Source organism: Cinclus cinclus, chromosome 28 (genome assembly GCF_963662255.1).
Source record: "Cinclus cinclus chromosome 28, bCinCin1.1, whole genome shotgun sequence".
Taxonomy (NCBI): Eukaryota; Metazoa; Chordata; class Aves; order Passeriformes; family Cinclidae; genus Cinclus; species Cinclus cinclus.
This window is the reverse complement of record NC_085073.1, coordinates 5,619,334-5,637,970: the sequence shown is the minus strand read 5'-3', so window position 1 is coordinate 5,637,970 and position 18,637 is coordinate 5,619,334. Positions and strand designations below refer to the sequence as shown.

The 18,637-nt window shown below is 51.0% G+C and overlaps 1 protein-coding gene across 1 annotated transcript; it reads left to right on the top strand.

The window, feature by feature from the left end:
- The first annotated feature begins 150 nt into the window (after nt 1-150).
- Nucleotides 151-2,697, top strand: EBI3 (Epstein-Barr virus induced 3). The gene is made up of 7 exons (XM_062510072.1): nt 151-232; nt 597-812; nt 905-1,022; nt 1,091-1,251; nt 1,713-1,876; nt 1,954-2,094; nt 2,536-2,697. Exons 1-7 carry the CDS (start codon nt 151-153, stop codon nt 2,695-2,697), a joined length of 1,044 nt encoding a protein of 347 aa, XP_062366056.1.
- The last annotated feature ends 15,940 nt before the right edge of the window (nt 2,698-18,637 follow it).

Sequence of the window (18,637 nt, the reverse complement as noted above, 5' to 3'; positions counted from 1 at the left end):
GTGGTGGGGGGACTCCAGGGGGCTCCTTGTCCCCCCCGTGGACCTGTGGTGTCTGTGCTGTCCCCAGTGCTGGGGTTTGACCGTCCTGCCTGTCCCCACAGGTGCCTGGGCAGCCCCGCTGAGTCTCCTGGCATGAGGTGGCTTTGGGTCATGGCTTTGGTGGCACCCGCCTGCACTGTCCCCTACAACGGCACGGCAGGGAGCACTGGGGATGGGGACAATGGGGACAGAGGTATGGGGACAATGAGGGGGACAGGGACGGAGCCCGGGGGGGATCTGGGGATCCTGGACACAGCAGGACTGGGCAGACTGGGAGCACTGGGGATGGAGACGGAGGGCACAGGGATGGAGGAGATTTGGGACAGTGAGGGGACAGGGGACAATGACAGGGTCTCCGGGGACACTGGAGGAACTGGGGACACGGGGATCCAGAAGACAGGCAGGGAGGGATTGACGATGGAGCAACAGGGACCATGGGGTCTGCGGACATGGGGACAGAGGCCGGGGTTCTGGGGACACTGGGAATGGCGTGGGGGGGCCCAGACCCTTCCTGCTGCAGTGTCCCTGCCCCTGCCATGTCCCCATGTGTCCCCCAGGTCCCTGCACCCCTCAGCACAGCCCCCTGGGCACCGAGGTGCTGCTGCCATGCCCAGGGGGTGCAGCTGAGTGGCGCCGGGGGGGAACCGTCCTGGGCACGTCCCCAGCCCCGGGACTGGCCCTGCCCAACGCCAGCCTGGCCCACGAGGGCCACTACAGCTGCCACCACCCTGTCACCGGTGAGACCTGGGCCACCATCTGCCTGCGGCTGGGCTGTGAGTGTCCCCCCAGCCCTGCTGTGACCCCTCTGCTGGCCGGGGGTCCCTGGGGGTGCTGGCAGTGGAGTGACCCCTGTCCCCTGGCCCAGACCCACCCTCCCCACCGGCCATCGAGTGCTGGGCCACCAGCTACCCCCAGGCTGTGAACTGCTCCTGGGGGCTGAGCCCCGAGCCCCTGCTGGACACCGACTTCGTGGCCACCTACAGGTCAGTGCGGGCCCCCAAAGCTTCTCCCCGCGTCACCCAGCCCTTGGCAGCTGTCCCTGTGTCCCCAGGCACGGCACAGACACAGGTGAGTGCAGCCTCACGGGCCCACGGAGCTGCTCCTTCGGGGACCTGCAGGTGTTTTCCCTGACTCCCTACGAGCTGAACGTGACAGCCTGGAATGCCCTGGGAGCTGCCTCCAGAACCCTGCCCTTCCTCCTGGAGAACATTGGTGAGTGCTGTGGGGTGGTGTCTCACCCTGGGGTGTCCTTCGGGGCTCTCCTCTGCTTGGGATGTGGGATCATCAGTGCAGTGATTTAGTGGGGCTCAGATTGCCCCCGCACAGCTCCCAGGGGGACACGAGGGCCCTGTCCCCAACGATCCTATGCTGGATCCCACAGCCATGACATCCAAAAAAATGGGAAAGTGACACAGTGGTGGGACAAAGGGGCTGGTTATCAACTAAAGGAGGATTTAGATGGGATATTGGAATTATTGGCTGTCAGGGTGGTGAGGCCCTGCAGTGGAATTCCCAGAGAAGCTGTGGCTGCCCCTGGATGTGTCCAAGGCCAGGCTGGACAGGACTTGGAGCAACCTGAGATAGTGGAAGGTGTACCTGGTGGGATGAGATGATCCTCAAAGTCCCTTCCCACCCAAACCATCCTGGAATTCTCTCATTCTTTGTGTCCCCAGTAAAGCCAGACCCCCCCGAGTCCCTGCGGGTCTCCCCCATCCCTGGGGAGCCCCAGAAGCTGCTGGTGGAGTGGAGCCCTCCATCATCCTGGCCATTCCCGGAGTATTTCCCACTCCAGTACTGCATCCGCTATTCCTGGGAGAATAACTCTGTCCTTACCACGGTACTGCCACCCCCCTGGGGAAACTGAGGCACAGCTGGGGCTGTACCCAGCATGTCCCTGACCCTGCTGTCCCCCAGGTGGGGCCCTACGAGCTGACATCCCACACCCTGACGGACCTGGAGCCCGGGAGCCTCCACCACATCCAGGTGGCCGCCAAGGATCTCGCAGATTCCGGGGAATTCAGCGCCTGGAGCCCGGCGGCCTCGGGGACACCCTGGGTGGGGCTGTGACAGCCAGGCAGGGCTCTCGACCCCATCCCAAGCTTGCCCCCGTCCCTTGTCCCACCCCAGCAGTGCGGAGCCACCCACGCTGAAGGAATGGGCAATAAATGGGCTTGAGGCCCTGTCCCTGTTCCAATTTTGGGATGTTTGTGATGGCTGAGCTGCCCCTGGGGTCGGTACCTTCACTGCCCCCACTGTCCCTTTGCTGTTTTAGAACAATCCCTTTGGTTTCCTGCGTTTGACCTTTTATTCGCCCTTGGGGTCGGTTCCTTTTCTGCCCCAGCACCGTCCCCTCGCCCTCCGCCCCACCCCGGCCCTCAGCGCCCACCGGGGCGGGGCTGTCACGGAAGCGGGCGGCTTGAGGGGTTGGCTAGGAGGGGGGGAGTGCCATGATTAACGGGATGTGCTTGTTCCCTGCGTGGCGTTCCCCGGGTTAAGACGACCGCAGACCGGAGTCCCGAAGCGGCACAGGCCTCACACCGGAGCCCCGGCGGGTTCCAGGCCTCACACCGGAGTCCCGGGGCCGGTACAAACACGCCTCCCCCCCCGCCACTGCCCCTGTTGGTACCGCCCGTCGCTGCCTTCCCGCGCTCCGGCTGAGGGATGGAGGGGGTTGCGCGCATGCGCAGCGGGGCCCGCGGGCTGTGGCGCCCCCGTGTGGTCCCGGCGCGTCCCGCAGCCCCTGCGCGCGGGGCCGGGAGACCCCGGGGCGCAGAGCGTGAGGGCTGAGGCGATGGCGGGAGGTGAGGGTGGACGTGGCGGGGTTTGGGTGGCAAAAGGACCCTAAAGATCGCCCGGTGCCATGGGCAGGGGCACCTTCCCCTATCCCAGGCCGCTCCAAGCCCCTCCAGCCTGGCCTTGGACACTTCCAGGGATCCAGGGGCAGCTACAGCTGCTCTCACTCTGTGCCAGTGCCTCAGTACCTTCCCAGGGAGCAATTCCTTCCCAATATCCCATCTCTGGGATTTGATGGGGACCTAGGCAGAGATCCGCCACCTTCCAGAGAGTGCCGAGGCCTTTCCCAAGGTTTGCCAGGCTTTGTGCACTCCACATTTTCTTCCCTGGGCTCTGGAAACACTTTCTGTCCTCATAGATAATTTTTGAAAAAGAGCTGGTTCGTTCCATCCTGTGAAGTTCCAGCTCGCTCCAGCTGATGGCACGATTGGGAGCGTGTGGAGCCGAGGTTTTTCCCAGGAAAACAGACAGCCTGTTGGACAAGATCCCAGTTTTCCATTTCTGGTATCCGTGTTCGTTCCCACCAGGAACGAGAGCAGGGAAGAACCTGGTTCTTATAAAACGAGAAAATAAACACGAGTCACAGGTCAGGGATGGGACCGGAGTTATCTGCGGGATGAGCAGCCGGCATTTGGAGCCTCCAAAGGATTTCCAGCCACAGGAATAGGCTCCCACCAGCAGGAGTTAATGGGATGTCATTCCACGGGAGAGCTTCCTTCCATGGGACATGTGGGATGGAGGCAACGATCCCTGCAGGCTTCCAGCTCCTCCTGCGTCTGCCTTACAGCTGTGTAACCTTCCAAACACACAGCAAAGGGAAAATCCTTGGGAAAGTGGCGGCTGCCTTCGGCCTCACGCTGACAATCGGCTCTGGTGCGTCCATTCCATGATCCCAAACCGGCTGGCCAGCACCCCCGGGCTGTCCTGGGGTGATCCCATAACCCAAACAGCCTCGGGGGTGTCTGGAGTGAAATGGGGGGTCTGGGATCGGCCGACCCTTTGGAGCAGCCGCTGGCTCGGGAATGCAGCTTTACAAAGGCAAAAATGGATTTACACGAGGGGACAAATTCCCCCTCCTGGTTGTCTGGGCAGTTTGTGGATTTTGCTGCGTGAGCAAGAAAAAAAGCAATAAATTATACAGCTTATTTCAGAGAGGCAGAATTGCTTAACACTTAAAACCAGGACCAATTATTTTTTTCTTTCTGGCTCCATCTCATCACGTCTGACCTTAGGAAGGACATCAGCTCTCCTGCAAAATTCCCATATTTTAGGGTGACCATAATCCCTAAACCCTCCCCGGGTTTATATTCCCTGGTAAATAACCAAAAAGGTCTTTAAGCTTTTTGTTGATTCAGATTTTCCTAAAGCCTCTGCTGCAACACCAGGTTTGCACTGTAAAATCAGTTTAAAGCAGCAGAAATTCTGCATTCTTTCTAAAACATGATGGCAGATTCCAGAGAGCTTTTCCAGGATGGCTCCTGTGTTGTTTGTTGTGTTTGTTTTGTCCTTTTGGTTTTGGGTTCTGATTCAAAAGTGGCCTTGGCAGGACAGGATTAATTGGTGCCTGGCAGCTCTCAGATCTCACAGATTTATCTCACATCATTTATGTTCAGGTTCTGGAGTTGTCTCTATAACCGAAAGACACCACTTCTGTTTAATTAATTTCCTTATTATATTGTATCTTCGGGACAAGATGGGAGCTTTGTGGGAACATGGGAAGAGACACAGCTACACCCCAAATCCTCTTGGCCAAGGAAACCCTGGAGGAGTGTCACAAGAGCCTTTTCCAGCTGGGATCCCTGATCCCTGGGCAGGCTGGGAAGGGAATCTCTGACAGCACAGGAGCTTTTTTTACTCCTGTAATGTGACTTCCCTGGGCTTCCTGTGCCAGCAGGAATAACTCAAGCCATTATTTGGGAAGAAAGAAACCTGCACACCCTGACTTTCATGGGTGTGGAGAGCTTGGCAATCCTCACTTCGACCCTTTCCAGCCCGGGGTTTTGGCCTCAGGAAAAGGAGCCTGCTGGGGAGCTCCCCCAGAAACATTCTCTGGATCTTCTTGCACCTTCCCAAGGCTCCTGGGTTTAATCTGGGGCTTGTTCTACCTCAGGACTGGGGTACTTCACAATTTCAGAGCTCCTGAGTGCCCCCCCTGTGCCAAAGGGGCTCTGCTGCTTCCTGCTGCTGCCCCTTCCCTCCTTCCCTTTTACAGCCCCTCCAAGTGCAGTAAAACTGCTGGTTCCCATTTCAGGGATCATGCCGGCCACTAACAACCTCCCCTCCCTTTTAAAAGCCAGCGCTGCTCTCAGGAGATCTAATTTAGGAACACGTGGAAGGCCGGGGTGTCCTCCAGGGCTCCGGGGTGGGAGCTGCTCCGTGAGGAGCTCCAGCCTGGTTGGATGCCAGAGCCTGGAGTATTTTTATCCATATCCAAGGTGCCAGAGGCTCCTGGCCCCACCTGAGCATGGTGCAGGACAGGCTCAACTCTGCAGCAGGCGTTGGTTCTCTCAGGGAATAATGGCATGAGGATTCTGTGGGAATTCCCATTTGTCCTTTGCCGTGGGCTTGAGCTCCCACCTGCTTTCCCAAAGGTTTTGGGAGAGGATGGCAGAGCTCTCCAGGGCTCATCCCATGATGTCAGACTGGACCAGCAGAGACAAGGATGAATTCACGAGAGCAAAGCAGAAAGATTCTGCTGAAATACAAAGGGAAAAGGCCTCTCTCTCAATGTGTGACAGTGTTTGGATGTGGGAAGGGGTTTCTCGGATATAGAGAAAAAATAAATATTGGAGAGGGACTCTGGACAAAGGCCTGGAGTGCCGGGACACAGGGAATGGCTTCCCACTGGCAGAGGGCAGGGATGGATGGGATACTGGGAAGGGATTCCTGGCTGGGAGGGTGAGGAGGGGCTGGGATGGAATTCCCAGAGAAGCTGTGGCTGCCCCTGGGTCCCTGGAAGTGTCCAAGGCCAGGCTGGATGAGGTTTGGAGCACTTTGGGATCAGGGAACGTGTCCCTGTCCATGGCACTGGACGGAATTCAAGGTACTTCCAACTCAAATCATCTTGGGATTCTTGATTCTATAAACCTGTGTTCCCAACAAGGACAGAACCCCCCAAAATCAGAACTCCCCAAAACAGTGACATCCAGCCCCAGGAATGCCACGGTGATGGGAGTGACAGGAAATGAATCCTGGGGTCCTGGGTGTCCAGAGACAAGCAGGAGACATGAAAGCAGCCAGTTTCACCCTGGTCAATATGGTCTGCTTTAAACTCTGTTTTTACTTCAGGTTTGGGCTGCCAATAACTCCTTCAAACAATGATCTAATGCCTGTGTGAATGTTTGTAAAACCTCACTGCTCTGGCAGGTTGAGCTCTTGCCAAGAAGCAATCACATGTAATTAGGGAGAAGGAATTAGAATCTCCTGGCCTTGCAGTGCAGCAACATTTTCCAGTTGTGTTTGTCCCATTTGGACCATCTCAATGCTGGGGGTGTGCTCTGAGCTGGGCTTTGTGGGACACTCTCGTGTCCCTGAGGGAATCTTTGTGGGAAGCACTGCTGGGAAACACCAGGTGCCTGTGCTGGGCAGGGTGACAGGGTGACAAGGACAGGGCCGCAAATGGGATTTTGGGTTCTCAATTCTCTCCACCTTTCCTGCTCTGCAGGAGATTCCTGAGGAGGCTTCTCAGGCAAGTTGAGTCTTGAATGGGAACTGGGAGCATGGAAAAAACCACCTGGAAAAACCCTTTTCCTGGAGAGGAGGGACAGCCCCAGTCTGCTGTGGGACTGGAGAAGTACAGCTGTCCAAAGAGCCCTGGAATAATTTGGATTGGCAGGAATCTTTGAAGGCCTTTAGTTCAGCCCCTGTTAAATGGTTGCTGCTCACACAATGAGAAGTTCCCAGTGGGAGATTAGAGTCTGTCCAGGACAGTAGATCCCAGGAAAAGGAATGAGGCATCCTTTGCCCACTCAGAGTTTAAACCTCAGTCTCCACTCTCTCACCTGGCACCTGAGGCCCCAAAGGACATTTCCAAGCAAGTTGGGAATTTCGACATGGAAAGTTTGATAAGAAAACCCTTCTTGAAATTCTGGAGCATCCTGAAATTCCTTTCACTCCCTTTTCCAGTTCTGGAGAATCAGGCCTGTTGTGCAGTTCCTGGGGTGTTGTCCTGAAACAACAGGAGGTCAGGGACACACGGGTCAGGTCCTGTGCGACGAGGAGCTGTTATTTATGGAAGGAATGTTTTCCTGAATGTGAGAGAGGAGAGGTGGATTCTGCTCTCCGGAGGGATTTTAAATCCTAAATTCCAGCCAAGAGTCATCACATAAACTTGTGCTGAAGAACCTGACCTAGTTGGAATAATTGGAGGTAATTGTCAGCTCTTTCCAGATGACAAAACCCTTAATCACCAGCAGATGCTCAGCCAACCTCACAAAAAAAGGCTGGAAACCCAGGGTGAATGGGGAGGAATTGCTGTCCCAGAGGTACCGAGTTTCAGGAATGGGCAGCAATCTTCCTTAGGGGTTTTTCCAATACATGGTCAGATGCCAGGACTGGGGCAGTGGTTGGTGCTCATGGCCTGGGCATCTCCGCAGAAATCTGGAATTGTGCCATGAGCACACAGCTGAGTGACACTGGAATGTCCGGGAACAATCCGAGATGGAGCAACTCTGAAAAGAGGAGCTGAATTGTTGGGCTGCTCCATGAATTCCTGTCCCAGATCCTTGAATCCAGACTCTCAGATCCCTGAGGTAGCCTGGGCTTTCCTAAAGCTTGGGATGAGTTGGATGTGAGGTGGTTGCACTCCCACAGAGCTGCAGGAATTGCCTTGGGTTTCACCTGGGAGTTCCCTGCAGGTCAGCAAAGCCCTGAAGAGAGGGGATGGGATCTGATGGGATGAGGATGCTGCTGGAAGAGCAGGATACCTGGCACTGCCTGGGATATCCCAGTCCCAGCTGTGCTCCTGGGGGTGTGGAGACACTCTACAAGTAGAAATTGTACTTCTGGAAGGGTCTGACCCTACCAGACAATTAACCTGGATTGTTAATTAATAATGATTGTGGAACAGTGGAATGTCCTGAGCTGGGAGGGATCCACAAGGATCAGAGACACCCCAACAATCCCACCCCGTGCCTGAAGTGTTGTCCAAATGCTCCTGGAGCTCTGGCAGCCTTGGGAATGTGACCATTCCCTGGCCAGAGCACTTGCAAATTCCAGGAACCAGCGTTTCCAGAGGGGTTTTTCCTTGTACAACGAGATGGCAAAAGCATAGGAAAACTGGGAACCCCTGGAAGTGGTCAGAGCAAGGAGCTGCCCTGGTGGCCGGGCAGAGGCTGTGACAGCTGGACTTTAATAACCCAGTGCTGTAATGAGGCTTGGAGAGGCTCTGGAGTGGCTCTCAGCACATTTGGTGTTTACAGCCACGAGGATTCATCCCTTCCCATACACCCTCCTGCAGTGGGACCAATAACCAGGGATCCCGCCTGGAAACCAACGGCTCCCCTGGGAATGTCTGGGACAAGACTCATTGCAGGCTCTTTGAAGTGGGCAGTAATGTGGAAACAGTGACAGCAGCACCATTCCCATGAAGCAGGGGTCTCCTCTGGGGGCAGGGGCTCTGCAGCCAAAAAAAAAAGGAGGGAAAAATGAACCTCCACACCTTTGGGAAGAGCTTGGTGTGCCCAGGATGTGTGTGCAGGGCTGGGCTGGGCTCCCTTCCTGGGATGGAGCTGCTGGCCCAGGGGATGGAGTTGGAAGCCCAGGGGAGGCTGGGATGGAGCTGCTGGCCCAGGGGATAGAACTGGTGGCCCAGGGGAGGCTGGCTGGGGGCCGTGACCTCCTGTTGGAGCACTGCAGACCGACAGAACTCAGCAGCTGCATGAACTGGTTGTGGCCTCAAGCAAAGGCCATTCCTCCGCCGCTGGCTCCTGCCAGATTGGTCCCAGCCCAGACTCAGGGCCTCACGTCCCCTCTCTGCTCTGCTTTTCATGTGTCTCTCCCCAAAAAAAGGCCTGGGCCAGTGCCAGACTCCAGCAAACCCTTCGGAGCAGTCCCCCAGCTCTGGCAGGTCACCGGTGCTGGAACCAGCCCCATGTCCTGCCTCTGCAGCCCAGACATCCTCCTCGGCTCTCCCTGCCAGCTCTGGAATGAGAAATGGCTCTGCTCTTGTGTCTGCTTCCATTTGAATCCCTCTAGGAAAGAGCTCGTGCTCTCCAGCTCCGTGCTGCTGAAATTAGCACTGGCATCCTGCAGGATTCCAGCCTCCACTTGTGCCTCCAGCACTGGGAAGAGCTGCCGAGACTGCGGAGACAAGTTGAATGTGAGAGCCAAGTGTCCAAAAGAACACGTTCAGGAACAACACAGTGAGCAGGAGGTGCTCCAGCACGGCAGGGAAATCATCCTGCTGAGGGTAAAACTCCCCCAAAAAAGTGGGTTTTTTTGGGCAACCAGGAAGGGTTAAACCATGGCACGAGGTTTGGGACAGCTGCAGGATGCTGGAGTGGGCACTGGGATTGGGTTTTAGGTCACTCACAAAGCTTTCTAATTAGGCTTTTTTTTGGGGGGAAAAAAAGAAAAAAATGGTGTGTTTGATTCTGTAAGTGCTGAACATTCCACAATTGCTGTGTTTAATAAATACAGCGGGGGCTCCTAGGAGACTGAATGGGGCTGAATGAATGAAGTATGTGAGACATCTGAAACCTATTAGTTGGAGCAAACTGGTGGAGAGGCAGGAATTCTTCTCTTTTTAAAAATATTTATACATTTTCCTTTCATGTCAGGCCAACATCTTATTTGGGGTTATGTTCCAGTGGAAGGAAAGGTGTGTCGGGGGGAAATGCAGGGGGAGGGGAGGTGCAGATTTGGGTCAGGCCCAAAAGGTGCAGGAGGCCTGGGTGGCTTTAGGGCCATATTTTCCTTTTGGAATCGAAGCCAGCACTTTGGTCCATCAGGGGACTTTGCCCCAGCCTCGATGGGGCAATGTTTTAGGATTTGGTTCATTCTGGGGAGTTTTAGGGCACTCAGAGCCCCTTGCTTGAGGCACCAGAACTCTCCATCCCTCTCCAAATGAGATTTATGGAGCCGTGGGTCTGGTTTAACCTGGTTTGGATATTTAGGCTGAATTAGAGCACACATGCAGTGTCTTCTCCACCACATGGACAGCTCCAGGAGATCCCACCAGTGTCCAGCAGCAGCAGGAATGATGCCACATCCCAGACGTTTCCACTCAGGCTTCTCCTTCTCATGCAGAATTACCTCAGTGACTTGGGAAAACAGGGAAAAATAGGGAAAGTGGATGGGAAAGACACAGAACATCCCTCCAGGGAAAAAGCAGAGCTAACAACTCTTCAGGAGCCACTCCAGCTGTGGGGAAGTCTCTGGAAAGGCAGAGAAAGGGTTGGCAGCACCCAGCTCCAGTCTGGGCAGATCATTCCAAATGGAGCCTGAATTCCTGCTGGAAGCTGTGGTTATTTCCTGCTGGAAGTTGTGGTTATTTCCATCTGGAAGCTGTGGTTGTTTCCTGCTGGAAGCTGTGATTATTTCCATATGGAAGCTGTGATTATTTCCTGCTGGAAGTTGTGGTTATTTCCATCTGGAAGCTGTGGTTGTTTCCATCTGGAAGCTGTGGTTGTTTCCTGCTGGAAGCTGTGATTATTTCCTGCTGGAAGTTGTATTTATTTCCATCTGGAAGCTGTGGTTGTTTCCTGCTGGAAGTTGTGGTTATTTCCATCTGGAAGCTGTGGTTGTTTCCTGCTGGAAGCTGTGATTATTTCCATATGGAATCTGTGGTTATTTCCTGCTGGAAGTTGTATTTATTTCCATCTGGAAGCTGTGATTGTTTCCTGCTGGAAGTTGCACGAATCTGGGACAAGTCTCCCACCTTTGGTTCTCCCCTCTGTGTCTCAGGAGCTCACCCAAGGCTTGCAGTGACATCTGAGCTCAGCTCTCCTTGTGCAGGAGCTCTGGATCAAAGCTCAGGATGGTGTCAGAGAGGCCTGGATTCTGCAGTGTTTTGCAGCTGATAAGAGATATGTAAATGATCCCTGCTTTCCTGTGATCCCTAATGAGCTTTGTTCAGCCCACTTTTACTGCAGCACAACCCTTTGCCTTCAGGCTTCCTGAAAGGAAAAGGAGAAGTTTTAGGAAACTCAGAACTTGCAAATGTCTCCCATTATCCTTCTAATCTCCCCAGCCTCTGATTAAATCTGAGGATATCTCCCCACTCCATAGGAAACAGATGTTCCTCTTGCAGCGGGGACACGCAGGAGGAATCCTGAAATTAGTTTAATTTAGAGTCTCCTGGAGATGGGATTTTTTTTTTTTTTTTTGGGGGGGGGTTACAACCTTCGATGTCCGAGCTCAGATCTGGCAGAATCTGGAGTGGTGCCAGTCAGGAATTTCTGGGGAGTTTCTTTCCATTGTTAGTGAAGAGAAACTCAACATCCCTGATCTGAGAGCTTGGAAAATAACTTTGGAGTGTTTTTTGACGGCATCTTTCAGTTTAGAGGTGAAAACACGACTGGGACATGGGATGAGGCTGGGTCTCATTTTGTGAGGGAATACTGGAACCCATTCCAAGAGTCCCTGAATGGATTTAACTCTTTCTGGAGCTGTAGGGAATGAGGCACTCGGGAAACATCCTTTTCCATCCCTCTGACTGCACTTTCTCTGTGGCATCTGTTCCCCATCAGTGAGAGTATCTCAGTGGATTTCAGTCTCATTGGTTTCGTCCACCTGTAACTCCTGGGTTTTCTGATTTCTCCTTTTTGTTTCTTTTCTTCTTTTTTTTTTTTTTTTTAAACCAGGTTAAAATAAAACAAAATCCTGCTTTTTCTGAAGACACTTAGGGAAGTTGCCCAGAGGAGCTGTGGCTGTCCCTGGATCCCTGGAATTGTCCAAGGTTGAACAGGGCTTGGAACAAGCTGGGACAGTGGAAGGTGTCCCTGCCCATGGTAGGGGTAGAATGGGATAATCTTTCAGGTCTTTCCAACCCAAACCATTCTGGGAGTCTAAATGTCAGTGCTATTTCTAAAATACCTCGATTTTCCTCTGCATTGGAGGTTCTCAGTGTGTGTCCATCTGTGCATGTGTGGGTGGTGGTTGCATTTCAGAATTTCCAGGACTGTTATAGCTCTTATGTTTTTTTCCAAACAACTTCCTCCAGTGTGAGTTCTCCCTCCTGATGGATCCGGACCCCACTTGAAACAGCTCTCCATGGATGAGGGAAGCTGGATAAAAAACCTGTATTAAAACCTCTCTTTAATTCAGGTGGTTTAAGGGGGTGATTTAAGGGCTCCTCCGAAGCAGAACCATCTAACAATGCAGATTTATTTTAGATATTGGACACATTTCCCACTCTCCACGTGTTGATGGTGCCAGTGACAAACTGTGGAAAAAACTCCTGAAGTGTGAGCCAAGAATTGCCTTCATCAGCCTTTTGCTAAGGTGCACAGTTTATTTATCCCGATTTATCCCGATTTATCCCAGCCTTGCTCAGACACTTTCCCAAGGCGTGTCTCCTCCGAGCCTCTTGGGAGCACCATTTCCACGTTGGTTTGGTCTGGCTGGACACGTCACCATCCCTGTCCCTGGATGGGGACGAGTCCCGAGTGGGGAAGTGACCCGTGGAATGTCAGGAGGAGGAGCTGGAGCCCAGAAGTTGGATGGGGCAGGTGCTGAGCTGTTCCTGAATTAATCACAGCTCTGGTGAATTAAAGCAGCTCAGGGCAGCGCTCTGGGTTGGGAAAGGTGATGGACTGGGAGCATTCCCAGAGTCCTGTGTGGGGACAGAGGGGGACAGTGGCAGCATCTGAAGGGGTGGCTTGGACCTCGGACAAGGTGACTGCTGGGGATGTTTTATAATGTCCCCTTCCTGCTGAGGAAGGCACTGTGGGAGCAGGGACAGGAGCCACGGAAGGGCTGGAGCTGTGTCAGGGGGTTGGGATGGATCTCAGGGAATGGTTCAGCCTCGCGGGATGTTCCTGGCGCTGGGCAGGAATTTCCCAGGGCTCCTGGGCTCCAGCTGCCCCATCGTCCTGCTGTCCTCAGAGGGGTCTCGGTGTTTGTGCCCTCAATGCCATCATCCCCCAGCCTGATCCCAACCTCTCCCCCAGGGAATGACCCAGCCTGAGCACGGGAACTGGGATGGATAATTTGCATCACAATAAAGAGTCCAAAAACTGGGATCAGCTTTGACCAGAAACACAACGTCTTTGGGCTGTGAAAAACTGCTGCAAAAACAGCAAGTTCTGGCTCCCTGGCTGCTGAGTTTTGTCTGAACACGGAGGCTGAATACCATCAGAATAGTTTGTTTTATTTCCAACTTGCCTGAAACCAGAGATTCCTGGGAGGTTTCCAAGCCAGTCGCTGAACCCAACTGGATTTTGATTGCTCTATCGCCTGTGAACCTGAAATTCTGGAGCTGCTCTGATCCCTGCAGCACTTTGGTTGTCCCAGCTCCCTCTCCCAGCATCCCAGTGACCCTTTCACAATGCCTGTGTCAGGCTGTGGTTTGTATTTGCCGTGTTTTTCACATTCCTGATTTATCATGGAATGGGTTGGGTTGGAAGGATCCTGAAGGATCATCAGTGCCGTGGGCAGGGACACCTTCCACTCTCCCAGGCTGCTCCAGCCTGGCCTCGGACACTTCCAGGGATCCAGGGGCAGCCACAGCTTCTCTGGGAATTCCATCCCAGCCAGGAATTCCTTCCCACTATCCCATCCAGCCCTGCCCCGTGGCAGTGGGGAGCCATTCCCTGTATCCCATCCCTCCATCCTTTGTCCCCAGTCCTTCTTTGCCTGTTGAAAAACCGACAGGATCGCTGTGTTTAGTCCCAAGCACGGAGGGAGCAGAGCTGAGCCTGACTCCAGCACATCCCAAGGAGGGGAAGCAGCCAAAGCCTTGGAATGTGGGAGCAGAGCAGAGCCCTGAGCTCAGCGCCGGGGCAGCTCCGCACATGGAACGTGACAGCTCTGGAGAGCAGCACCTCTGCACTCCTCAGTTCCAGGAATGTTCTAGGAAGTGGGCAGGAGCCTCCTGCTTTGGAGCAGCCCCATTTCCCTGCAGTTTGCTCCCTCAGGATGCTGCTGTGGGATCCGGGTGGTGTTTGGGGTTTGGAGCCTCCTGCCCCCCTCATTTCCCCCAAGTGCTTCCCTCCCTTTATCCCCTTTCCTCTCATCCCACCAAAGCTTCTCCCTGCAGCTGGCAGAAAATGGGATTTTTTAAATTAATACCAAAATAAACTCAACAGTGTCCAGCACAGGAGGGGAGAGGGCAGGGGGAGAGCCAGGGGCTGGAATGGACAAGGAGCTCCCAGAGGAGCTGCAGGACGGGAAAATCCTGAGGGAATCAGCAGAACTGGGATGGGGTCTGAGTCCTTTTCCAGCTCCTGCAGCCTTAGGAGGGATCCTTGTGGGATTTCTCTCCCTTTTCCCAGGCAGTGCTGAGCGTTTGGGGTTTGTTCCAGGGCTTTTCTTTGTAGTGATGGAGAAAACATGAGCAGAGTCACTTCCCCACTCCCTGTAACAGGAATAAAACAGGAGCAGAAAAAAACAGCTTTTGGTGGGTGGGGGCCAAAGGTCTTGCAGAAGGTGCCTCCATGGAATGGCAGTGAGCAGAAATCTTCAAGGATTTTCCAGGTGCTTGGATATTCTCCCTCTGTTAGTCCAGGTTCCATCTCCCTCCCCAGACTCTGGGGTTTGTGCCTGGTTTGATTCCTTTCCCTGGGCAGCACACACCCACAAATGAGTGGCTGGAAAAGTAGATCCAGCCTTTGCTGTGAGGGAGGAACTTGTGATCCCCTCCAAAGCCCTGGCAGTCCCAAATTTTCCTCCTTCTTTCACTTCTCCACTTCCCGCAGCAGCTGGAACCCAGCACCCGGCAGGAGCCCGGCTGTGAACAAGGAATGGGAACAGGGATGCTCAGGAATCTCTAGGCTGGGACTGGATAATCCTTAAAGTCCTTCCCACCCAAACTATCCTGGGGTCCTGTGATTTATGATCCAAATGTGCCTTTATACCCCCCCCCATCCCCTTCCTCTGCCCCAGCCAAGCAAACTCCTTCCCTGCACCCCAAATCCCCCTGGAAAAACACAGAGAGAGCATGGAAGAATCCAACTGAGGGGCTGAAATCGGTTAAGGAGCAAGATTAGATCAAATATTTCCGAGCATCTGGGGCTTCTTGACCACCCCTTTGTGGCCCATCCCTGGCTGTCAGACCCTGAGCATTCCCAGAAGGAGTTAAGGGAGACCTGGGCCAGATCCAAGAGCTTTTGCCGGAAGCTTTATCTTCCCCCCCCCCCCCCCCCAAAAAAAAAAAAAAAAAAATCTGATGTCTGGAGCTCTGGACAAGGCATTGTCCTCATAAAACACAGCAAGAACAACAAAACAAGCCCTGCTATTCCCAGCTCTGTAACAAGCCATAAAATGGGGGAAAAAAAGGAAAAAAAAAATAATAATAAAAAAAAAAACGCCCTGGAAATGTAAGAGTTTTATTAAACTGGAACCATGTGTTTCCCATAGTCCCGTCTCCATAAGCTGTGCACATCCCGTCCATGTTTATGTTCTCCTCGGGGGTGTGAGGGGGATTTTTCCATGCCTGGGAATGATTAGAAGGAGGGAGCCTGGATGAACTCATGTCTCCTGTGAGCAGCACCAGGAAACCTGCACACACCGGGGGAGGCACAAATCCTCAAATCCTGCGGGAATGGAAACGCGGGAGACCGGGAAGGGGGAAAGGCGAGGCAGGAAAAAAAGAAGGAAAAAAAAAAAAAAAAAAAAAAAAGGAGAATTCCAGAGTGGAAAAAGAGGAGAGAGTTGTCCCACGTGGCTCATTGTAGAAAGTGTGTTTTGAAGTGTTGGATTGAGGAGATTCCCTGGATATTCCTGAGGAGCTGGAGCGATCCTGCCTCACCCAGGGAGGCTCGGAGAGACCCCCGAGCCAAGACCCCCCCCCCCTTTCCTTCTGGGATCTGCTGCACCCACCAGGCATTCCTTAAATGAGGAGATTATCCTGGAAATGAGTGTGGAGACTTCCCAGGAAAAAGAATTTTCCAGGAGTCCTCGGCCTGGCTGGAGACATTTGGGCACCAGGAGTGGACACAGCATCCGTGGGGGTTGGGTGGTGAAGTTTGAGTTCAGATTTGGGCAGGAATGCCCCGGGAAGAAGGCTCAGAGGAGGAGTCTCGGGGGAAATGGGTAATGGGATATTTTTAGCTGGAACTGGCAGAGCTGTGGTTGTTGTTTCCGTGTGGGTGAACAGCCCTGGGGAGGACTGGGAAGGACTGGGGAAGGACTGGGAATCTTCCCCCGTCCAGGGAGCAGGTGTGGTGACACCTGCGTGGTGACAGAGGAGGAACATGACATCATGGAGAGTGACCTCAGAGATCCCAGAGATTACAAATGGAATTTCAGCCCCTTTTCCTGGTCCTGAGCCCGTTCCCTCCCTCTGCCCGGTGCCTCTCCTCCTTCAGGACATCCAGGCGTGCCCAGGGCACCAATCCATGATTTCCTGGGCATCTGGATGTGAATCCCATAAGTTGGAAGTGTCCTCAAAGCTGCTCCCATTCCACCTTTCCCAGACCAGGTGCTGTTAAAACTTCCCTCCTTGGATTTGGAATCCAGCTGATGCTGCTTTCTTTCCCAACTATAAAGGATTTTTTTTTTTTCCCTTTATCCCACATTCTCCTTCTCCAAGGATATCCATGCCTGGCATTTAAGTTATGCCTCAAACTTCCTTTAGTTTGGATAAAGTGGCTCCTTCAGCTTTTCCAGTCCTGAGAACTGGGAATTTCTGCAGGCTTTGATCCTGTTTGGAGCTGTTTTACAGCTCGTTCCCTTTGATGGCTCTGTCCTTATCCCAGTGGAAAACCAGTTTGGGGTCTGAAAATGTTCCCAGCAGTACCTGGACATTTTTTATTTTATTTTATTTTATTTTATTTTATTTTATTTTATTTTATTTTATTTTATTTTATTTTATTTTATTGTATTTTATTTTGCTGTGTTGCTCCAGCCTGGTTGTTGACACTTCCAGGGGATCCAAAGGCAGCCACAGCTTCTCTGGGAATTCCATTTCTGGGCATCCCCACATCGTCTGTTGGTGCTGGGAGAAAAAAGAAGGATTTTTTTCCATGAGGAATGGCTCCAGGCTGTGCCTGCTCATGGCTTCGATGTATATATACACATATATATATATATGTATGAAATTTTGGATTGAATTAAATTTTACAGTTTAAATGGTGGTCCTAGAGGTGGTCCCGATTTGTGTTCATGAAGCATTTAATTGATAACTTGAAAAATATAAAGTAGGAAATTTATTATAATTTGGTTTAAAGGGAAGCTGAAATAAATTTTGTATTAATTAATATTAATTTTAAAATATTTTAATTTGAAATTAGCTGGTAATACGTTTGTGAGGCATAAATTTGCGAGCTTCTTTATACAAATTCAAGACTTAATAAATTATAATGAGAGCAAAGACTTAGAAGATGCTTTTAAAACAATTAACTATAGGAAAATTAAAATTTAATATTGATATTTGTATAAATGTGCTTGGAAGGCAAGAGCAGAGCTCTGCCCCACCCTCACCTTTCAGGAAAATCCAGTGTGGATTCACCATGCTGAGGCTTCTCCAAATGGAGCTGTAGGAAGGGATATTGATATATTGATTCCATCTTTGAGATTGATATTGATATATTGATATATTGATATATTGATATATTGATATATTGATATATTGATTCCATCTTTGAGATTGATATTGATTCCATCTTTGAGGTTGATATTGATATATTGATATATTGATATATTGATATATTGATATATTGATATATTGATATATTGATATATTGATTCCATCTTTGAGATTGATATTGATTCCATCTTTGAGGTTGATATTGATATATTGATATATTGATATATTGATATATTGATATATTGATATATTGATATATTGATATATTGATATATTGATTCCATCTTTGAGATTGATATTAATATATTGATATATTGATATATTGATATATTGATATATTGATATATTGATTCCATCTTTGAGATTGATATTGATTCCATCTTTGAGGTTGATATTGATATATTGATATATTGATATATTGATATATTGATATATTGATATATTGATATATTGATTCCATCTTTGAGATTGATATTAATATATTGATATATTGATATATTGATATATTGATATATCGGTATATTGGTATATTGATATATTGATATATTGATATATTGGTATATTGGTATATTGATATATTGGTATATTGATATATTGATTCCATCTTTGAGATTGATATTAATATATTGATATATTGATATATTGATATATTGATATATTGATATATTGATATATTGATATATTGATATATTGATATATTGATATATTGATATATTGATACATTGATACATTGATATATTGATCTATCGATACATCGATACATTGATACATTGATTTACTGATACATTGATATATTGATATATCGATACATTAATATATTGATACATCGATACATTGATATATTGATACATTGATATATTGATATACTGATATATTGATTCCAGCTTTCCCTGAAATTGCCCTCTTTTTTTCTCTCGAAATCAGCTCCCATGGAATCCTCACCTTCCACGGGGGGAGGGTGCTCGTGTGGTCACTTGTCCTATAGAAAATTCCATCTCCTCTATCTTAAAGTGTTTTTTTTTTTTTTTTTAGGCTCTGCCTTGGCAGATCCAGGCAGTGAGTGGCACCGAGCAGGAGTTCCTGGGATCTGGGGAGCCGGGCCAGGGCTCTCCATCT

Excerpts from the sequence above, each read along its gene's own strand:
- EBI3 (XM_062510072.1), top strand. The coding sequence starts at position 151 with ATGGCTTTGGTGGCACCCGCCTGCACTGTCCCCTACAACGGCACGGCA. Across the intron at positions 813-904 it reads CATCTGCCTGCGGCTGGGCT|ACCCACCCTCCCCACCGGCC; the intron begins GTGAGTGTCCCC and ends CCCCTGGCCCAG. Across the intron at positions 1,023-1,090 it reads GACTTCGTGGCCACCTACAG|GCACGGCACAGACACAGGTG; the intron begins GTCAGTGCGGGC and ends CTGTGTCCCCAG.